Source organism: Cupressus sempervirens, chromosome 2 (assembly GCF_028749045.1).
Source record: "Cupressus sempervirens isolate cs-2001-9-10 chromosome 2, ASM2874904v1, whole genome shotgun sequence".
In the NCBI taxonomy this organism is placed as follows: domain Eukaryota; kingdom Viridiplantae; phylum Streptophyta; class Pinopsida; order Cupressales; family Cupressaceae; genus Cupressus; species Cupressus sempervirens.
Window position 1 is genome coordinate 377,973,364 of NC_143119.1, and position 20,948 is coordinate 377,994,311.

At 34.8% G+C, this 20,948-nt stretch overlaps 1 protein-coding gene across 1 annotated transcript in view; it reads left to right on the top strand.

The window, feature by feature from the left end:
- Nucleotides 1-15,138, top strand: part of LOC149572715 (sodium/calcium exchanger NCL2-like) — a 56,448-nt gene extending 41,310 nt beyond the window's left edge. The window contains exons 4-7 of the mRNA XM_089813802.1: nucleotides 13,482-13,624; nucleotides 13,719-13,980; nucleotides 14,100-14,399; nucleotides 14,702-15,138. Coding sequence (XP_089669928.1) covers nucleotides 13,482-13,624; nucleotides 13,719-13,980; nucleotides 14,100-14,399; nucleotides 14,702-14,950 — 954 coding nt within the window. The 3' untranslated portion in view covers nucleotides 14,951-15,138. The remainder of the gene's footprint in view (nucleotides 1-13,481; nucleotides 13,625-13,718; nucleotides 13,981-14,099; nucleotides 14,400-14,701) is intronic.
- Nucleotides 15,139-20,948: the final 5,810 nt, after the last annotated feature.

Below are 20,948 nucleotides of genomic sequence, written 5' to 3' on the forward strand. Positions count from 1 at the left end.
ACTTCATCTTTAAAATAAGGCATGATATCAAACAGCCTAAGGTGGAAATTTGGGATGGAGAATCTATGTGGAATTCTCATAGGGGGGTGAAATCCGCTCTGTATAAAGGATTCGCCTCTTGCTACATTTTCATTTCCATAACTCACTTCTTCATTGAATTCAAACTTATGCGCTTTAGTTGTTTACCATGCAATTTGAGGGAGCCTAATTTATGTTTCAGCTCTTATGACTATAAGGTGGAATTTAGAGGGCCTTAAGGATTTTTGTTTCTCCACCTTAGCTTCACCCCTTACAACTTTCTCTCTTCCATTTTTCAGATCCATCCTTTCTAATGACTTCAGTCCAACTTAAGCCTTGATTGCAATTCTTATGTTTTTTATGACCATTTTATGAATTTTGAAAGCCAACCTTGAGTCTACATCACGATAAGGATAAGGTAGAAAGTAGGGAGATGAGAGAATTTTATAATCCTTTGAGGTTGGTAGAATCCCTCACCCTCAAAGGAGTTTTCCTTTGATCTTCTTTTCAATCCGACCCTCATCATTCATTCTCTTCAATCTGCCTATACTAATTTGGTTCCAAATTTGCCCATTAAAAATGCCCAGTTCATGCTCCTCAATATTCATTCTCTTCCATTTTCACTTTCATAATGCAGATTTGGGTTTCGTTGAGTTTTGTTTGTCTTCTACACAAGACACAAATTGAGGTAAGAGGGGGATTTTAGAATCCTCAAAGGCTGGCAGATTCCGCTATGCCTTAAGGGTTCTCCTCTTCACTCACTATCTCCCTCATTTCATTTCTCAACTTTAAATTCATGTACTGCACCTCTTATCTTGCGAATAAGTTTCCAATTCATGTTTGTTTTTTGCCAAACTCATTCTTCATCATAATTCATGTTGTCTTACTCTAGATGGCAGTTATTCTACCCGTTAGAGGAGTTTCTCACATTCAACCCCCAAATACTTTCCCAACCATCTAGTTCTTGAGTCTTAAGCTCCATCCTTCATGTCAAATTGGAGAAGAAATAAATTTGTCCATTTTCACGATGTCTCTCTTCACTTATTTTTAAGGGCAGAATTTAAGTGGTGGAGAGAATTTAAGAATCCTCCAAGACTAGGGAATTCCGTCATGCTTTGAAAATTTCCTTCTATGCTCTTTCATACTTACCATTTTGCCTTGTAGCTTCAAACTTGCTCTCTTGACTCTCTAAATTCCCCCTTTTATAGAAATTCTTGATTTTCTCATATGCAAACAAGTCTCCCATTGCTTTCTAAGGCGAATTTTACATTCTGTTTTTCATCTTTCTTTTTGAGATTTTGACATCTAAACATGTCTATTGGTTTTAGTGGCTTGAGTACTTCCTCTTGGGCAAGATAGTGGGTGAGGAAAGAATTACCAACCATAAAGAGGGGACATAAATCCTAGAGGTCAGAGGATTATGGAATCCTCGAGGGCTGGCAAAATACATCATACTTAGAGGATTTTGATTTTTCCTTAAATCCAATCTTCAGTTAATGCTTAGTGATGTTTCACTATTCTAATGTCTCTCTTAAGGTGAAATTGCTAGGGGAGGCTTTTCTAATGATTGTACTTGACCAAATTGAATGTTGCATCCTCTACTTTATCTATCCTTACGTGTGCTTCCTTAAACCCAAACTTGACGAACTTGAATGACATTGCTCTTTCTTCCTGATTTGGAGTTAAAATGCTACAAACTTGAAGCACCTAAGAATATCTTAAAGGACCTAAGACCAGCACTCCTACTGATTAGGAGGAAAGAGGGGCTCTCTATTTGCAATGGGGCGATGGTGTGAAAACCTCACAAATGTTTAAAATTTGTTTGGACCCAAGAACCTTTGATCAATTCCACTTTCACCTATGAAACAACTAGGAAATGCACTCAAAATGGAAGCTACCACAAATTGAGTTAAGAGTCGTTGTCCTTAAGTACTCATGCATGCGCAACTGCATTCATTCCCTGCTCGATAAGAACTTGGAAAGCTTCTTGGATCCATTAAACTTGGCTATTGTGGTATCCATACTCCAAAAGCATCAGATGGCTAGAGCCTAGATGCCAATTAGGCATCCATAGACCCGATGAGGTTATTGTTGTGGGTCACCACAAACATTGTTATGCTTTTAGTGGTTTTATATTGTGCAACACCAATAGAGATATAGAGATATTTGCAAACCCAGAGCCAAATTATCTTTACTTTTTATTAACTTTCTCATTTTCTTCTCTTTTTCTCTTTGCTTTTCTTTTTCCTTTCCTTTTCTTTTCAAATTTCATTTTAGTTTACAAGCAGTGAAGCTTGTAGAGGGTTTGGAAAAACTACAGTGGTGATGAAGTAGGTGTATAATTTTCATTAGTTTCAACTTCACTTTGAGAGATCCCAAAGAACCCGTAACGATTAAGAGAGAGTGAATTGTTGTAATTGAAAGATTTAGGTACTCTAAAACACAATTTATGACTTCATCCAAATTTAGGACTGATCCTTTTCAAAAGATAAGGTTGTTAGGATAAATCTCCAATTCATGAGAGCCTCCTAGAAATATCTAGGAAGTAAACAAAACAAATCTATTGGGAGCATAGTAGAGTATGTTGTATGATACCTTGCTCTTCACACAAAATAGGATCCATCTAAACTAAATTAAGTAAAGAAAACACCTAAACTAAAGAAAACTAAACAATTATGCAAAACAAGAAATTTGTTAGGAAAGCTACATGCAAAAATGCCTTCCTAATGCCAATTTGTAGGGGAAATAAGAAAGATTTCAAAGCCACTTCATCAACATTGAGATGTTGCATAGGACAAACAAGAACATTGAAAATACGATGTAAAACAAGATGAATAAATGAGACCAGTTTTAATGTGGTAAACCCTTTCGGGAAGTAAACCCACCACCCAAAAACGCCCGAGCAACTTTATATTATAGTAAACAATTTACATACAATAAACTCTAGTTTTCAGTACAAGCTCATAGACTCGGATTGCCTTTACAACCAACCTGACTTTCACCATTTCAGCCCATTACATTCCTAAACCCTTTCGGGAAAAAACACACCACCCATAAACCCCTAAGCAACTTTGTCTTATAGTAAACAATTTACATACAACAACTCTGGTTTCTAGCATAGGCTCATAGGCTCAGATTGCCTTTACAATCAACCTAATTTTCATAGTTTCACCCCGGATCGGTGCGCCTAGACGCACCTTGAGGCAAAAAACAAGGGCATTGCCCCGTCTCTGCCTTACGGAATAAGTAAAATGATGTTAAAAGTAGTCTCCCATGTTTATCTTGTGTCCATTGTATTTTCAATGTTCTTGTTTTTCTTGTGCAACATCTCAATGTTGATGAAGTGGCTTTGAAATCTTTCTTATTTCCCCTATAAATTGGCATTAGGAAAGCATTTCCACATATAGCTTTCCTAACAAAATCAAATTGGGTCAAATGCTTCAAGGAAAACCTACAAACTAATGCTCTAAAGAAAAAGCTAATGCAACTAACTAGGCCCCTCAAACAAATCCCAAGTCAATTGACTTATAACAAATTAATTTTAGGTTCAATAAAGCAACGAATACCAACATAAAGTAAATGTACACTAAGCTTCTTGAACCAAGTAGTTCAAGATAAACCTAGTCAAACTATGTACAAGACTCTAAAGGGATGACACTCAAAAGACTCAAATATATACATGATCTCACATTGTTTTTCAAGATTTTCAAGATCAACAAGGCTTTGGGTGATGGTTCTCAATCTAGCAAACTTATTGTTGTACTCCAAGAAAAAAGTTGTCTCGTTGTTTTCAAACTTAGGAAATTTATCGTGTAATATCAACAGTTAAGGCAATTCATTGGGACCTTGATCAATCCAAATTCTAAATGCAATTTGTCTTTCCTAAATATCCATAATCAAAATAAGAATTTTCATAACATTCAAGAGTAAAAATAGGTAAAGAGACACCGGGTGTGTCTCAAAGGGCAATTCTTGTTCAAATCTTTGTTGAGCATCCACAAATTTAGGGCTGAAGTTGGCGATGAATCCTCCCACTAGCATCAACATTGAAACTGTGTGTAGTCAAAGCAAGATCAGTTTTGAAATCAAGCCCTTGTAATATTTCTTTTGGAGTCTTGTCCTTGTGTACCATGCACCATGCATCCTTGTGAGTATCCTTAAGTGCATCTTCAAAAATAAGAGACTCTGTGATGATTTCTTCCTTAAATATCTCTTCAAGGTGCACAAATGCAATATCAAATTGTAGTACCCATCCAAACCGTTCTTCATTTTCTTCTTCCATGAGAGTAACTTGTTCATCTCTCAAACAAATCTCACATATCTTCACCAAGTACACTTGAAACTCTATCATCTAACATGAATATGCCAATTTATTTCTCTTCAGGAAAATCTTGCAATTCTTCATGTAGAATCTCATTGAACATAGTCTCTTAAAATTGATAGGCAGACTATTAAACATCTTCATGAATGGATCATCAAATTTCATCTAAGTGGCAACATATTTGGAGGTCAAAGATGATGGTGAATCATGCCATTTGCAATAACTTCTTTGTGTTAAAATTTTATTGGTTATGAATCCATCTATAATTCTTCCATGAGATCTTTCAACCTCCCGGCTTAAAAAATAAAAAAATAAAAAAAATAAAATTGCATAAGTGATGATGTTTTGTAGTGCCTTGTCAAATTGTTCTTCATATCTTGATTCACCTATATGATATCTTGTAATTCCTTGTTTAGCACATCCACTTGATTGTCTTCCTATCCAAGGATGTTTGAAATGAAAATCTCTTGCAACTCATCCTCAAGAACCTCCTCTTGTGACATGAGTGGAAGTTTGCCAAGGATTTCCTTTTCTTCAAACTTGTGATGACTTGCTTGTAGTTCTCCACCCTTAAGAGTTTCCAAATTTTTATCTTCACTTTCTATCATATTTCCTTTCTTGGATGAATCCAATTGCCTCCTTGTTTTTCTTCTCAACATCTTCCCGTTGAGGTATAATGTGTGAAAGTTCATCTTCTTCTTGATTGTTTTGGTCATTATGCTCAAACATATCATCCTATAATTTGTTCTCCTTGAATGGTGATGCAACACACTCTTCATTAGATGTCCAGCTGGAGTGCCTAACTCCTTTCTTCTCCATCTTCCTTTGACAATTCCTCATACCACCCCATTTGAAACTTGACTAGGTTGATTGTATCTTGACATGATGGACAAATGAATTGTGAGTATGATAAGTCACATGCACTATATGAACAATGGTGCCAAGTATTCCCTCCATATCTGCTTTCTAATTTTTCCCAAATGGTCTCATTAAATTCATGGAGTTAAGATTCTAATCTCACAATTAGCAAGCTTATGTCCCTCTGAAAAAGAGATTTTTCATTGCAATGCTAACTCCACCCTCAAAAGAAATACCAAACAATGCATCTCCTTATGCTCAATGGTGCCACGTATTCTACATTGTCATGATGCTGCCAGTTGAGATAACCCTAGTGGATGCAATTGCTTTTTCAAATCAAACCAAAATGGAAGAACATCAATTAACCTATCTGTCCATTGAGAAACAATTTTTTTATGGATTTTCTGTTTTTTCTTCATGAACGGACTTTGTTTAGGTCCTCCTAGTGCCAAGTTCTATTGATGTGAGTTTTGTTCCAACACAACATGCGAAATCAAATACTTAGTATTTCAAGATGAAACACCAAATGTCCAACTCTCTCTTGAATAAGGATGCACATATGCTAAACAATGTATCTAGATTGTTTGATCAAATGAGAAACCTCAAGGTTCCTTTATTGTGGACGTAGTTTTACGATGTGATATGGTTGTTATCACAAAGGGAATTACACTATTCATTCAATGGATATCAACTTAACTTTTACTTCTTCAATCACTTCCAACCAGACAAATTGCAAAGAGATAAAATGCCATTTAACTCTAAGAATGTAGGATAATGCTGATGATGGGGTGATCCTTTAATGGAACCTTGCTTTGTCGTATCAACTAGGAAAAGGAAAGTGCTATCTTCAATGGATGCAAGAATAATTTTCACATTGTCAATTTTCATCCAAATAACCCTATTAAGGTGCAATCTAAATCAACATCTGTAATAGAAGTTAAACACTTGCTATTTAAGCCCAGACTAACCTAAAACTATTACTTACAATCATAAAGTACCAAAAATATGGACATTGGTTTCACCATTAATCATTGTTCAACAATATCTTCTAGTCATGTACTTCTACTTCTACTTAACATAAAATGAAATCCTAAATGAGGAATTGAAGAAACCATGGAATACTTCAAAGCAACATTGAATAATCCACCATGAAGACCAACAATAAATCAACAATTAATTTGATAGCATTATGGCAATAATTTCACAAAGTCGTCCCTCCCACTCTACTTCTAATTTTAACTTCTCTAATGAATCTTGGTGTCTAACCCTTTACATTTAAGAAATCTAAATACCCTATTAAGGCGCAATCTAAATGAACGTTAGCAATAGAAGTCAAACACTTGCAATTAAGCCCAGACTAACCTTACACTATTACTTACAATCAGCAAATACCAAAAAATATGTAACAATAGCTTCACCATTAATCATTATTTAAGAATATTTTCCATTCATCTACTTCTACTTAACATAAAATGAAATCCTAAATGAGGAATAGAAACTGTGCAATACTTCAAAGCAACATTGAATAATCCACCATGAAGAGCAACAATGAATCATCAATTAATTTTATAGCATTATTGCAATAATTTCACCAAGTCTTCCCTCCCACTCTACTTCTAATACTAACTTCTCTAATGAATCTTGGTGTCTAACCCTTTACAAATGAGGAGGCCTTAAACTTTATGGTTGTTCAATTACAATGAAGGGCCAAGATCACTTCAAGATCAAGGGACTAGATATATCCCTACAAACTCTTATTAGGGTTGCCACCCTATCAACCAATTACATGAAGGCACCACCCAATGGGCCAATAAGAAAATTACAATGCTTTTGAGAGACAATGAGAAAATTGTACACATGGCCTAATATGATTGAATTTGCATGACCATGTGTAATTGGAATCTTTTGTTTGGTAGAAGACAAATAGGTGCCATCTTGACATCCTTATTTTGTAGACTTGATCATTTCTTTGGTGATGAAAAAATCTCTCTCGATATCAACATTATCAAGCATATTCCCAAATGGTGATGGCATATTCTCAAATTGCTTCATCTTCTCAAATTTTCTCAATTTTCTTTCTTGGAAATTTTCATTGCCATAAGTTGATTTTTATTTCACTTGTCTCCTTGGTCTTGATCCTTGAATTCGCCTTTTGATAATCTGATTTTCAATGTTGAAATCCTCGAGCTTGACTGATTGAAGTTTTGAGGTTGACTTTGTAGCATCTGCTTGTTCTCTCCTTGAAGTCTTGAATATGGCCTCACAAAACAAAGGAAAGATTCATTAAGTTCACAAAATTGAAAGGAAGTGAAGAAAATATGAAATGAAATTGCATTTAAATTCCAGTTTCTTCTACATCAAAACAAGGAGGCAAAAGGCATTTGATTAAAATTTTCTTTCTTCTTAGATCAGACCTTGGATTATAAACTAGATATAATTCACTTTGAAAATCCTCTATCTCAAGTAATTCAATCAAATTTAAATGAATTGGAGCCTCACTTTATGCAGTTCTAATTTTGTCCTTTATAAAATTTAATCATCTCAGCATGAGAAAATTAGAGATCTAAATAGTAAATACTCATAATTCTGATTTTGTATCAAGAACTTGAAATGAATGAACTCATGTCAAAATCTGGAAAAAATACAAATGAATTTCATAAAATCGCGTACCCAGATTTTTTCTCTCCCACCCTCAAACCTCTAATTTTTGGAAGAAACTGCTATTTATGTGCAAAATTGATGTTCCTTCAAGAGGATTTATTTCTTCCTTTAGAATATTTCTCTTTCCCTTATCACAGTTTGCTGCCCACAGTGGAAATCATTTGCTGCATTAATGAAGAAATCACTGCCTTAGTGGCAGAGGTAAATCTGTTTTGATTTGATGCTTGAAATGAATGCTAATCACCCTCCTTAAATAGGCAACCTACATCTCAAAAGGACATGCCGTATGTGAAGGCCAACTTGATCTTGTTAAACCAATTAAAACATTTTATTTAGTCACTTTTCTCGCCTTCTAAGGCTGACCTGACTGTGGGGGAATAATGGTTCTTTTGTTTGATTAATTTTTTAATTAAATCACACCCTTGTTTTACTCTTGACTGAGGCATTATGTTGGGATGGAAATCACTTGTGATCAAGGGTTTTATCTCTGGGGGACGGTGGAGTCCGCCAACCCTTGAGGATTCCTCTTGGTCCCCATATCTAAGCCTTCATGCTACCTTTCAACTTCTTCATCACCTTCCCACCTTTCAATTTCCTCATTCACCTTCCCACTTCTTCACCATTTCACCTTGAAAATAAGGTATGATATCAAACAGCCTAAGGCAAAAATTTGGGATGGATGAGGATTATGGAATCCTCATAGGGGGTGGAATCCACCCTGTGTAGAGGATTCCCCACTTCCTACATTTTCATTTCCATAATTCACTTCTTCATTGAATGTGGACTTCCCACCTTAGTTGTTTACTATGCCATTTGAGCAAGCCTAATGTATGTTTCAGCTCTTATAAGGCAGAATTGAGAGGGCTTTAAGGATTTTTCTTTCTCAACCTTAGTTTCGCCCCGTACACCTTTCTCTCTTTCTTTTTTCAGATCCATCTTTTCTAGTGAATTCAGTCCACTTAAACCTTGGTTGCCAGTCTTGTGTTTTTGTTCATTACTAAAGCCAACCTTGATTCTACATCATGATAAGGGAAAGGCAGAAATTTGGGAGATGAAAAGATTTAATAATCCTTGGAAGGTGGCAAAATCCGCCACCTCCAAAGGATTTTGCCTTTATCTTCTTTTCAATTCAATCCTGATCATGCACCCTCTTAATTCGGCCTATACTTGGTTTTTAAATTTGTCAATAAAAATGCACATATCATGCTCCTCAATCTCTGTTCTCTTTTGTTTTCACTTTCATAATGCAGATTTGAGCTTGGTTGAGTTATTATTGCCTTCCACACAAGGCGAAAATTGAGGTAAGGAGAGGAATTTGGAATCCTGAAAGGTTGGCATATTTTTCCATGCCTTGATGATTCAGCTTTACACTTACTATCTCCCTCATTTCATTTCTCAACTTCAAACTCATTTACTCCACCCTTTTGTTTTGTGAAGAAGTTTCCAATTCATGGTTTTATTTTACTGAACTCATCCTTTATTATACTAAAAGTTGTCTTCCTCTAAATGGTGGAAATTGTACCCCAAAGAGGATTTTGCTCACATTCAACACCCAAATTTTGCTCTATCCATCTAGCTCTTGAGTCTCAAGCTCACATCCTTCATGTCAAATCTGGGGAAAAAATGAATCTGTCCATTTTCATGATGCCTCTCCTTACTTATGTTTAAGGGCAGATTCTGCCATGCCTTGACGATTTTCCTCCTATGCTTTTTCATCCTTACCATTTTGCCTTGTACCTTCAAAGTTGCACTCGTCTCCCTAAATTCCGCCTTTTTATAGAAATTTCTCATTGTCTCAAAGGCAATCAAGTCTCCCATTCCTTTCCAAGGTGAATTTTATATTCAATGCAAGGTGACTTGGGCAACTTAGAAGCCCGATTTAAATGTTTTATCTCCATGCTTCATTCTGATTTTCATCATTCTCTTTGAGATTTTGGCCTCTAAACATGTCTCTTGGTTCATCTAGTGGCTTGAGTACTTTCTCGTGGGTGAGTTTAAGGGCTAGAAAAGAATTACAAACCATAAAGAGGGGACAGAAATCGTGGAGGTCAGAGGATTATGGAATCCTTGAGGGCTGGTGGAATCTGTCACACCTGGAGGATTTTTCCTTATCCAATCTGCTGTCTATACTTTGTTATTTTTTTGTCCTTCTAGTGTCTCTCTTACCAACTAGAAGCACCTAAGACCATCTAAAAGAACCTAAGACCACTACTATTACCAAAGCAAAAAGTAGAGGGTCCACATTTGGAATGGGCGATGGTGTGAAAATTTCACAACAGGTATGAGGAAGAGCAACATTCTGACAACCTAGGATAATTTGATTTTGTTTTGTAGGTCTTCTTTGGTATTGAAGAAGTATATACTGCTTTTCACATAATTGATGTGCTGGCCCAAGGCTTTTGCATAATCAGCAAGAAAAGCCTTCCACTCTCTTGCTTCAACAATCAAAGCCTTTCCAAAGAGGATAGTGTCATCAACAAACTATCATAGGAAAGAAGGGGGAAGAGTAGAAGCATCTTTGAGTCCTTTGATTCTCCCCAAATAAATCATGTTGAGAGAATTTCTGGCCAAAACCTCTGCAAGTATAATAAATAAATAGGATGACAGTGGGCCCCCTTGTCTGATGCCTTTTTCATCTCTGAAAATTCCCCTAGTAACACCATTAACCACGGACAAAGAAACAAACAGTTTCCACACATTCTCTTATAAAGTCAATTAATCTTCCATTGAAACTCAGCTGTAAAAGAACTTCAAATAATTTCCATCTTACCCTATCACAAGCATTAGAAATAACAAGCTTTAGGACCATACCTGACATGCGACATTTGTCCATAGAGTGGATATTTTCTTGGGTTGATATTTCAACATTAAGAGATTGCCTTCTAGGAACAAATTTTTTTTTGGTTACACTTAATAAAATTATCTAGAAAGAATACTGTTAACTAAGACTTTAAAGAAGATCTTGTATATTGTGTTCCATAGGCTATAGGTCTGAAATCACTCATCTTTTTAGGCTTGAGTTTTAGGAATTAGAAGCAATGAAAGTGTTGTCAAGGTTTTTCAGCAGCTTACCAGTTATATAGAAATTTTTGGTTTCCATGACATCATATCCCACAATATCCCACTATTCCTAGAAGAAGGTAGGAGAGAATCCGTCTGGACTCTGCCCCTTATAAGCATCGATAGAGAAGACAACAATGAACACTTCCTCCTCTGTAACTGGAGCAAGGAACTGATCATTGTCAGCCGGCCTAATGCCATGTGGGAGACAACTTAAAGTTTTTCATTGAGGTTATGTGAATCACTTCTGTCGTCCTCAAGCATGTTTGAATTAGTCCACAACCACTTCTCCCAGTTGAGAGCCTTCATTGATATCCTGATCAACATTCTTCTTCCTGTGTCTACTTGCTGACCTGTCGAAAAAGATTGAGTTTATGTCACCTTCTTTGAACCTTTGCGCTCTTGATCTTTGCTTCCAGTAAATATCTTCCTTACCTAGATTGTCTTTCCACTTCTTCCTCAATTTTTTTCTTCATATTGTAAGTTTGAGAGTAATCTCCTTTAGAAATTAAATTTCTGTATTGCTTGTAGTTGGAGCTTATTTCTTTTTTTTGGATGAAAATTCCCCCAAACATGATTTTGGTCCAACCTTTGTCTTTCTTTCTATTTAGGTCCAACTTTTGAGACACCCTATACATTGCAGAATCCTTGACAGGGGTATTCCATCACTTTTGAACACTTCCTTCGAGTTTGAGTTAGATTTCCAAATAATCTCCAAATGGAAGGGAAGGGGTGCAGTGAGAGGTTGTCAATCCAATTTTGGAAAACTGGATAATGATCTGAAACTATTCTTGGAAGAGCTTTAAGAGTGGAATTACATCCAATGGCCCATCTGGTAGAATCCAGGGTTCTGTCAAGTTTAAATTGAATTAGGTTATTCCCTTTCCTATTGTTCGGCCAAGTGAAAGGTTGACCCATGAACTTGATATCAAAAATCCCCATATTGCAGATGAAGTCTGTCAAATCTGCGATGGTATTAGTGTAGTCCATCCACCCCCTCATTTTTCCAGAGGGGAAGAAGGAAGGATTAAAATCTCCAGCCACCATCCAAAGTGGGTCCATGTAATCCAGTATGATAATCGAAATCTTATTAACCTCCCTATGCATAGAACAAGTATTAGGAGCATACACGTTGAATAAGCATCACAAACAGTTAGCCATAGTGAAATTAATTAGGTAATTGGGAGAGAAGGAATAGATATCTCCTTTCAGTTTATTAGGATTGCACATTGTAACCACTCCCTCCCATTAGCATCATTTATGAAGGAGGAGCCTGGCCAAATTCTGTCTGCTATACTAGTGTGTGTGTGTAGTTATTTTTACTTCTCGTAATAAAAGAATGTCTACCTTTAATTCCAAAATACAGTTTCTCAGCACATATTGCTTATGAGGACTATTTAAACCCTCTTATGCTCCATAAAACGGACTTCTTTTTTAACATTTGGTGGTTGCATCCAAGGTCTTTTACCTACCATTAGCAATTTACCTTGCCATTTACTTGTACCTTGAGACTCTCTATGATGGGTGGCCTGCCTTACTTTCCAAACCCACATCCACCTTCTATTTATTTGTTTAACTAAACAATACGTTATAGATTTTGCTCATTGATAGGTACTAGATTTAAAAATGTGTTTTATAAGTTCACAATGTTGTTTACCTAAACCTTGTGTTATAGATTTTGCTAATTGACAGGTACAAGATTGATGTGTTATATGATTTTGCAATGTTGTTTAATTAAACTTGATATATTATTAGATTAGATGTCTGTTAACTTTTAAATATAGATGCTTCAATATTAAACATTATTCAACACTATTTGTCAGATTTACTATACTATTACCATGACTAATAATTGTGCACACTCCAAATTATTCTTCAACAATTTAGGCTTTAATATTATTACTATATATATTTTTTAAAATGTCATCTTCAAAACAAATGCATTATGGTAGGAACATGTCACCAGCACGTGCTCTTGTTTTATATATATGCTAGCACAAACTATACTATAAACCAGAACTATCAACTTGTTCTAGCACGCAGTTCCACCAAACTATCATCAGATATAAATCTAACATCTTGATTTGGGACGGAGATTAGGTATATACTCATTCCTTGACTTTTGTTTATGGAATCTGTTTATATACATGGAAAGGAACACATTTAATAACAAAAATGACTATTGCCTTGCTTTGGTTTAGCCTCTAGCAAAATTATGTCAACAACAAGACACTTCCTCCAAAACTGGGCAGGCATCAGCACCAAGTCCCAAGTAAGAGGAACTGGAAGTAGTCAAATTCCAGGGCTGAAGGGAATTCTAAGTCTTACACTTTTGTTGTCGATAAGATTTGAGAGGGAATCAAGATATTTGCGGCTAGTTATTTTCTGGGATACTCTGGTTAATAAATTTTAAGCTTGATTAGAACCTTAACTCTTTTGCCCTTTTATGTTTAAGACAAAATTAAAATTTATCATAGTTTTTAAAACAAAAGTGAATTCCGAGATCTCCTAGTAATGATAGGCTCGTCTCTTCTCTAATTGCCTTGGGGTTTTTTGAATGCAGGTAATGGAACCTTGGATTCAGAAAAGACGATTGGACTTTTTAAAACATAGACATATCATATCATCCATTCTAGCTGAGCATCATAAGCGTTATGGAGGACTTGTTAAGGATAATGGTGACCCTAATACGACAGTCATTGAAAGGTAAGTTTAATTCTTGGCTTGAATATTGTATATAGGATATAAAGCATTATAAGGTTCTGATTAACTTCCATGGTGATCTTTGCTTGAGAAACAGAGTTTTCCGAGAACTTGATGCTGATCATGATGGATATTTGACAAAAGGAGAGTTACGCGGTCTCATTGTTGGTCTTGAAATCGATGCTCCTGAAAATGAAATTCAAGAGAGTATGAATAGAGTAATGTCAGAATTGGATGTTGTTCAAGATAATCAGATTTCAATAGATGAATTTAGAGATGGCATGTGTAAATGGATTCAAACTGCAGTTGATAGTGTTGATCAATCAGATCGGGATTCAATTGTACCCACTTTTCATAAGGTATACCCTAGTTACATAATATTGAATGGCATTTGCTAGGCACTCTTGATAGACTCAAGTAAAGGTTTTATGCTAGAACTTTTCTAACACTAGTCAATTTTCTGTATCTGGTGTTGCAGAAGAGTAAGGAAGAACTAGAAGCTTTGATGGATACGGCTGGAGAAAGTGAAAATGTTGGCAGCAAATATAAAGTCTATTTGAAAGCTACTTTGCTACTTGTGGCAGGAGCAGCTATAGCAGGCGTCGTTGCTGATCCACTTGTGGACGCTGTTGACAACTTTTCTGATGTCACAAACATCCCTACCTTCTTTATTTCTTTCATAGCAATGCCCTTCGCTACAAACTCCAGTGAGGCCATTTCAGCACTTATCTTTGCAAGCCGGAAGAAAAAACGAACTGCTTCTTTGACTTATTCTGAGGTACATTTCTCCTTCCTTGTCTTTCAATTTCTTTGATCCATGAAGATACTTGACGAGTTCGAAAACTGAGAATGGGGACGACACTGGGAATAGAAAAGCGAGAATTGTTCATGGGATCTCTCTGTTTGCCAATATGGGCACCTTTTAGGGCACTGCGTTCGCTGTTTCAGTATACCAGATATATTTTCTTGCTTAAGTTCTGCATGTTACTCTGTTGTTTTCTCTATCTCATACACATGCACATTGACATGCAAACGCTAATTTTCAGATAGATTTCTCAATGTTCAGATCTTGTTTTGTAGATATATGGGGCAGTGACAATGAACAATACATTGTGCTTGGGCGTTTTCTTGGCCATTGTCTATCTTCGAGGATTGGATTGGAACTTTTCAGCTGAAGTATTGGTGATATTAATTGCAATTGCAGTGACGGGGCTCATGGGCAGCATCGTCACCACATATAAACTTTGGATGAGTTCCATTGGTTTTCTTATGTATCCTCTATCTCTTGTTATAGTCTATGTCCTGGATTATGTTCTAGGATGGTCATAAACATGTTGTCTTCAACACATATCTAGAAAAACTTCTGTTAGATTTGCATGATATTTGAGTGCAAAATAATTAGTTTTTGTATGGTGTATTGAGTGCAATGTAAAAAAAAGTTTTGGAATTGAATTTGTATTCATACGATATGTAAGTTTTAACGAATCAGTGTGAGATGATCTTTTTAGTTACTCCAAGTTACTGTTAATAGCTGTATTATTCTGTAGGAAAATTTAGTCTATTAAATAGTTGTGACAACCATTTCAGTGATTTATGAGAGTTTTACAGCTATATAAAAGTTTTAAAGAGTTCAAAGCTTAATTTAATTGAGTACCTCAAAAGCTTACATCAGGGATTTTGAGGGCTATGACAACTCAACTCCTTTGGGCATCGATTAGGTTGTGACAATCCTGTCAGATTTTGATAGTGTTAACAATTTAATTTTTTCTTTCATGGACAAAACATATAGGTTTTCTTTTCATTCCGAAAATGTATTTTGAGATTTTCCTAAATCAAAATGAAGTGCTAATCTTTAGAAAGTAAGTTCGAAAATATCTTTTGTTTAGCAATGATATGGCAATAATAAGAAATTAAAAAAATTAAAAGTTTTAACATGAAACTTATTTTTGTTTGAAAGTTAATTAGATGATGTATCACAACTTTGGAAAAAAAACTTATTAACTCGTTAACATCATATATTCAAAATTATTTTTAAAACCATTTAAAAAACTACTAGAATAAAAAAATCTTATATCTCAGCTAGTGTAAGATATGGTTTTAAAACTAGCCAAGCACATGCAAAACGAAGTTTGGATCAACCTTGTGAGGGTTTTTGCACAAGCTATAACAAGTCTTTAAAATTATTATTTTTTACAATTTAACAATTTGAATGGTCTTTGAAAATGTATATAAGCTTTTAAATAAAAGATTTTGGAAAAATAAAATAGGAGTGCAAAGTAATATGAAGATTTAAAATTATGACCAAAAGGGTATATCAAGCTTATAATTTTTTTTAGTTGAGCATTGAATGTATGTCAACACCTTCTACAATTAAAAAACCTAATGAAAATAAAAAATTATAAGATACTGGACTATACATAATTGTTTGAAATTAATTTTAAAAATGTACTTAAAAATGATAAATAGAAATAAAAAGTAAAAGTAAAAGTAAATGATAGGATAAAGGTTTTGTGTGATTGTAGTCTTCAAAATACCTATATCTCAAAAATAAAAGATAGTTGGGATTACTTAGGAGCTTGAAAAGAATGGCCAAATTTGTAATTTAAATTTTTAATTTATACAAGGAGTCAAATAGAAGATACAAATTGAGTTTGTCTGCTTATCCTACATGCATATGTGACTAAGAAAAAATAATAAAAAATAAAGACACAAATATCAAATCCTAGGACAATAAGGACTAATAAACAAGTGTACGACATATGGGATTAGATAAAAGGTGGGGATAGTCATTATGGTTTTTTCAATAGTCTAAATACATAAGAAAATTATATAGGAAGTTATGATAAATTATTCAAATATGAATAATAATTGATTGAAATATATGACCAATACGTTGTGAAAGAGAGAAGTGAACATGTGAAGTTATATTGACAAACATCACACACACACGCGCGCGCGCACACACACACACACACATGCACACGCACACGCACACGCAAACGCACATGCACACGCAAACGCAAATGCAAATGCAAACGCAAACGCACACGTGCACGCGCGCGCGCACACACACACACACACACACACACACACACACACACACACACACACACACGCCAGATAGCTAAACATATCCAAGAGAGTTCTTATTATTAGGTGAGGAACAAAAGTAAATAAATAAAATATTTAATAAAAGTTCTTTGGAAGATGAAGGATTTAGTTTGAATATAACAGGTATGGACTTTATAGTAGGCAAAAATAGGTAGTTGGGATTGTTTAAACTAAATTTAGGTAGTTGGGATTGTTTAAACTAATTTTTTTATAACTCGTTAAGCTAATATGGACATCTACACATTGCATTCATGTCTTGAAGAAATCACTCAAGATTTATATATGGTCTTAGGTCCATGAGAAGGATTGGAATATAATAAATCAATTTGTTACTCTTGTGAAGAGAATGTCCAAAATGAAGGAATAAACAATCCTTACAATATTCTAGAAATATGGGCACAAAAAAATCCAAAACTATAATGTGAAAAAGCAATAGTATTCAATATTTGGTAAAGATTAAAAATATAATGTCTTTATAGAAATAGAAACAATCTCCTTCCCCTCTAGTCTTGAGAAAGTTAAAATGTCTGCTTCAACCTCTCATGTACAACTTGAGTTGGCCTAGTGGTGGAGAGGTCACAAGTTCAAATCCCACTGGGGGGTAGGGTATGTACACCTCGTTTATAGTGCAATTAGGTACCTCCCGCAAGGAGTATGATGTAGTCCCATACACTGTGACCATATGTTAACCCATACACCTAGGACTGGTGTTGTGGACTATAAAACAAACTTTCCTTTCCTTTCCTTGGACGAGCCTTTTGTGCTATTGGTGACTTCTGGTCCTTGCTTAGTTCTACAAGTGTCTTCCTCCAACCCTGCCTCACAAATTGTTCCCTCCCATGCGTCGTCTGTAATGCCCCGCCAAGGGATCCAAAGAATTAACCTAGAATTTCACTAAGTTTAGCAGCATTTTTTTTTTAATATGAAAGTAAACACCACGTATAACTAATGCACAATAACGGAAGCAATAGCAATGTCCATCTGAAAGTAAACATAACATACATAACAGATTACATTCTTTAAGATCCCTTAACGTTGGATTACATCTAGAAACATCTATCATACATGAATCCATCTAGTACAACATCCACATGAAATAATAATGATAAGTCCAATGTTTATACATTACATTTCAAATACTCAATCATCCACTGTACATGTCACAGGGTATGACAAGCTCAAAAGAATATACATACATAGAATAAGGTACATCATCCTATTCTAATCCATGATACATCAAAGTAAAGATAATCACATGATACACATGATACATCATCATAGAAGATATATACATCCATCATAAAGATCAAACATAATAAACTAAGTGCACGGTTCCTCCCAACCGTTAATAGCATCATTAGACCATCATGGATCCTAGCCATCCCTCCGTGTGTAACATTCCAAATCACCGAGGAGATCATCGAAATTAACATAGTAGGAATGTCACTCCTAATATATACAACATCATATGTAGAAAGTAATCTAACATGCAAATATAAGCATAAGATAACATCATCTAACATATGCTAATCATTAATGAAAAGGATACATATCCACCATCATCATGAAGGACGTGTCAGCCACGATGTCTCAATGAATCTCAAAATGATAAGAGTGAAAAATACACTACCACCCGACCGCGTGGTACCTAAGTGGTCCACTCCCACCGTGCTAAGGAGATAATCTCAAGTCCCAAACAGGCTATCCAAAATCACATAGCACAAATCTCTATAAGTCCAGGAATCCTAAAAGTATACTAACTCAAAGGTTCCTAACACAAAATCTGACATCTAATCTCCAGAGGCACACAATGACATGTAGGAACCTACTATGCAAGTGGGAAAGTGTCATCACAATTATCATGTACAAGTTACCCTGGCAGTTAGCTAAACTCCATGGGTCCATACTGATTTCATGTGGCCACTAGTATCCTCTCATACTGACGAGGCATACTACGGAATGCAAGGTCGCAACCATGCGTCTCACTACTCCCATCCTAGCCTGTACAAGCACTCAAGGCATGGGCGAGAACAAAACACTTATCTTTTTAGGTTTATTCAGTTAGTATTAGGTGTGAATGTTATCACTTATTAATCCAACTTACAATGAGTTACCCTGGCAGCCTCTTAGGGCCCCAACCCCCATTGCAAGCCACTTCCCGTCACTACATGCAGATATCCTACCCTAATGCTCATGGAATCATAAATCTCAAAATCAAAAAAGATAATCCATAATAAAATCATCAAATATGCATAAAAGCATCAATTCTCCACGAGCAAACATCCATAGAAAATCATGAACACAATAGCTCTCTACTGGCAACTGAAGTATCACTGATAATCAAAGTATCAAATGGTTCTCAATAACCAAAATATATATCTCAATCATACTGATCGAAGACTCCAAAAATGGTTGAGTCAAACATGTCACAACATGACATCATCAAGAATAAATCCACATCATAGTCCCATCATGGCGACTAGAAAATAACCAAGGTTAACTGATCAATGACCAAAAATAATGGTTAAGTCAAGTGTCTCATACATAAGAATCTCAACTTATAACAATCAGTAATTACAAACAATACATAGAGCATTCCATCACATAACCATGGTTGGGTTTATAAAGATCGAGATTAAAACATCATCATGACATCACAATCACATAACTCCCAAGCCTCTAGTAGACGTCCTATACTGGTCAACACTAGTCAACCCAAAACCCAAAACAATAGCATAAAGAATACACAATGCAAACACATGTTTTGGTTTTGCTAAATTTACAATTTGAATTTAAATGCAAAAGTCTCGGTTTACGTTTCCAAGTTTAGAAAAAGAATTTGAAGGAACATTTATACATGAATACAATTCCATTCTTTAATTATAATTTTAATCCAAATGTCCCTCACTAATTCAATATACTTAATAGAACAATTAATTTTAATCATGAGCCTTGATATAAATCAATTATCAATTTACAATTATAAAACATATAATCGTATTTACATATTATATACATACTTATATATATATTTATTAAAATATATACATACAAATACATATATGAATATATAAATTATTGAATTAATCAAATTCGATTAATGCCAAATTGAATATGGCAAACGTTTTTAAAAAAAAATGACACATTATATGATATGATTGCCGGTACGCAGGACCCTGCGGTCGCAGGGCCTGCGACGTTAGTGGTATTGCGTACCACTGCCGTCGCAGTACCTACGACGGGGTACACTGCGACCGCAGTGGGGGGATGTGGGTCTCGTCCCCCCTGACTCAATGTATAAAATGTTTATATTATTTAAAAAAAAAAAATCGCTAATGCAATTTTCATTTGCGATTTGGTTTAAAACGTTTATTAAAACGTTTTCACCCACGGGTATGTTATCCAATTTTTAACAAATATATATTATATATATACATATATATATATACATACATATATATATACATACATATATATATACATATACATATATATATATATATATATACATATATGTATGTATATATATATATATATATATATATATATATATATATATATATATATATATGTATGTATATATATATATATATGTATGTATGTATGTATGTATGTATATATATATATATATGTATGTATATATATATATATATATATATATATATATGCAGAATTAATAATATCACAATATATGAGCATATATATATATATATATATATATATATATATATATATATATATATATAAGCAAATTGACAATATAACAATACAACTTCAATTTTCAGAATTCCTCCATAAACTTTTGATCTCCCAAAATTTCCAATAATTAAATTAATGGGTTTGACTATGAATCTCAACCCTAGCCCCATGTTCTTTTAGATCCATGCATATAAAAATTCTCAAATAAATTAATATACCCATATTGAGAATGCACAATAAATTATGAAATTCTTTAGAAGACATATGGAAGACATGAAGAAGACAGGGAATGCATGATGCTGAAATAGCATAAGTAAAATCACAAGAATCTACCCAGATTCTGATGCTAATTCGCTTTTCCTCAGAAACCCACAGAGCAAGCTCCTCCCTTCTTTAGAGTTCTCGAGTCCTCCAATGCTCCAATTTGCACTCCAACCGCTATATCTAAGCTTCTAAGAATGCCTGATTATAAAGAGCTTTCAGGAAACATCTAGAGTGCTTCTAGAAACAGCTGGAA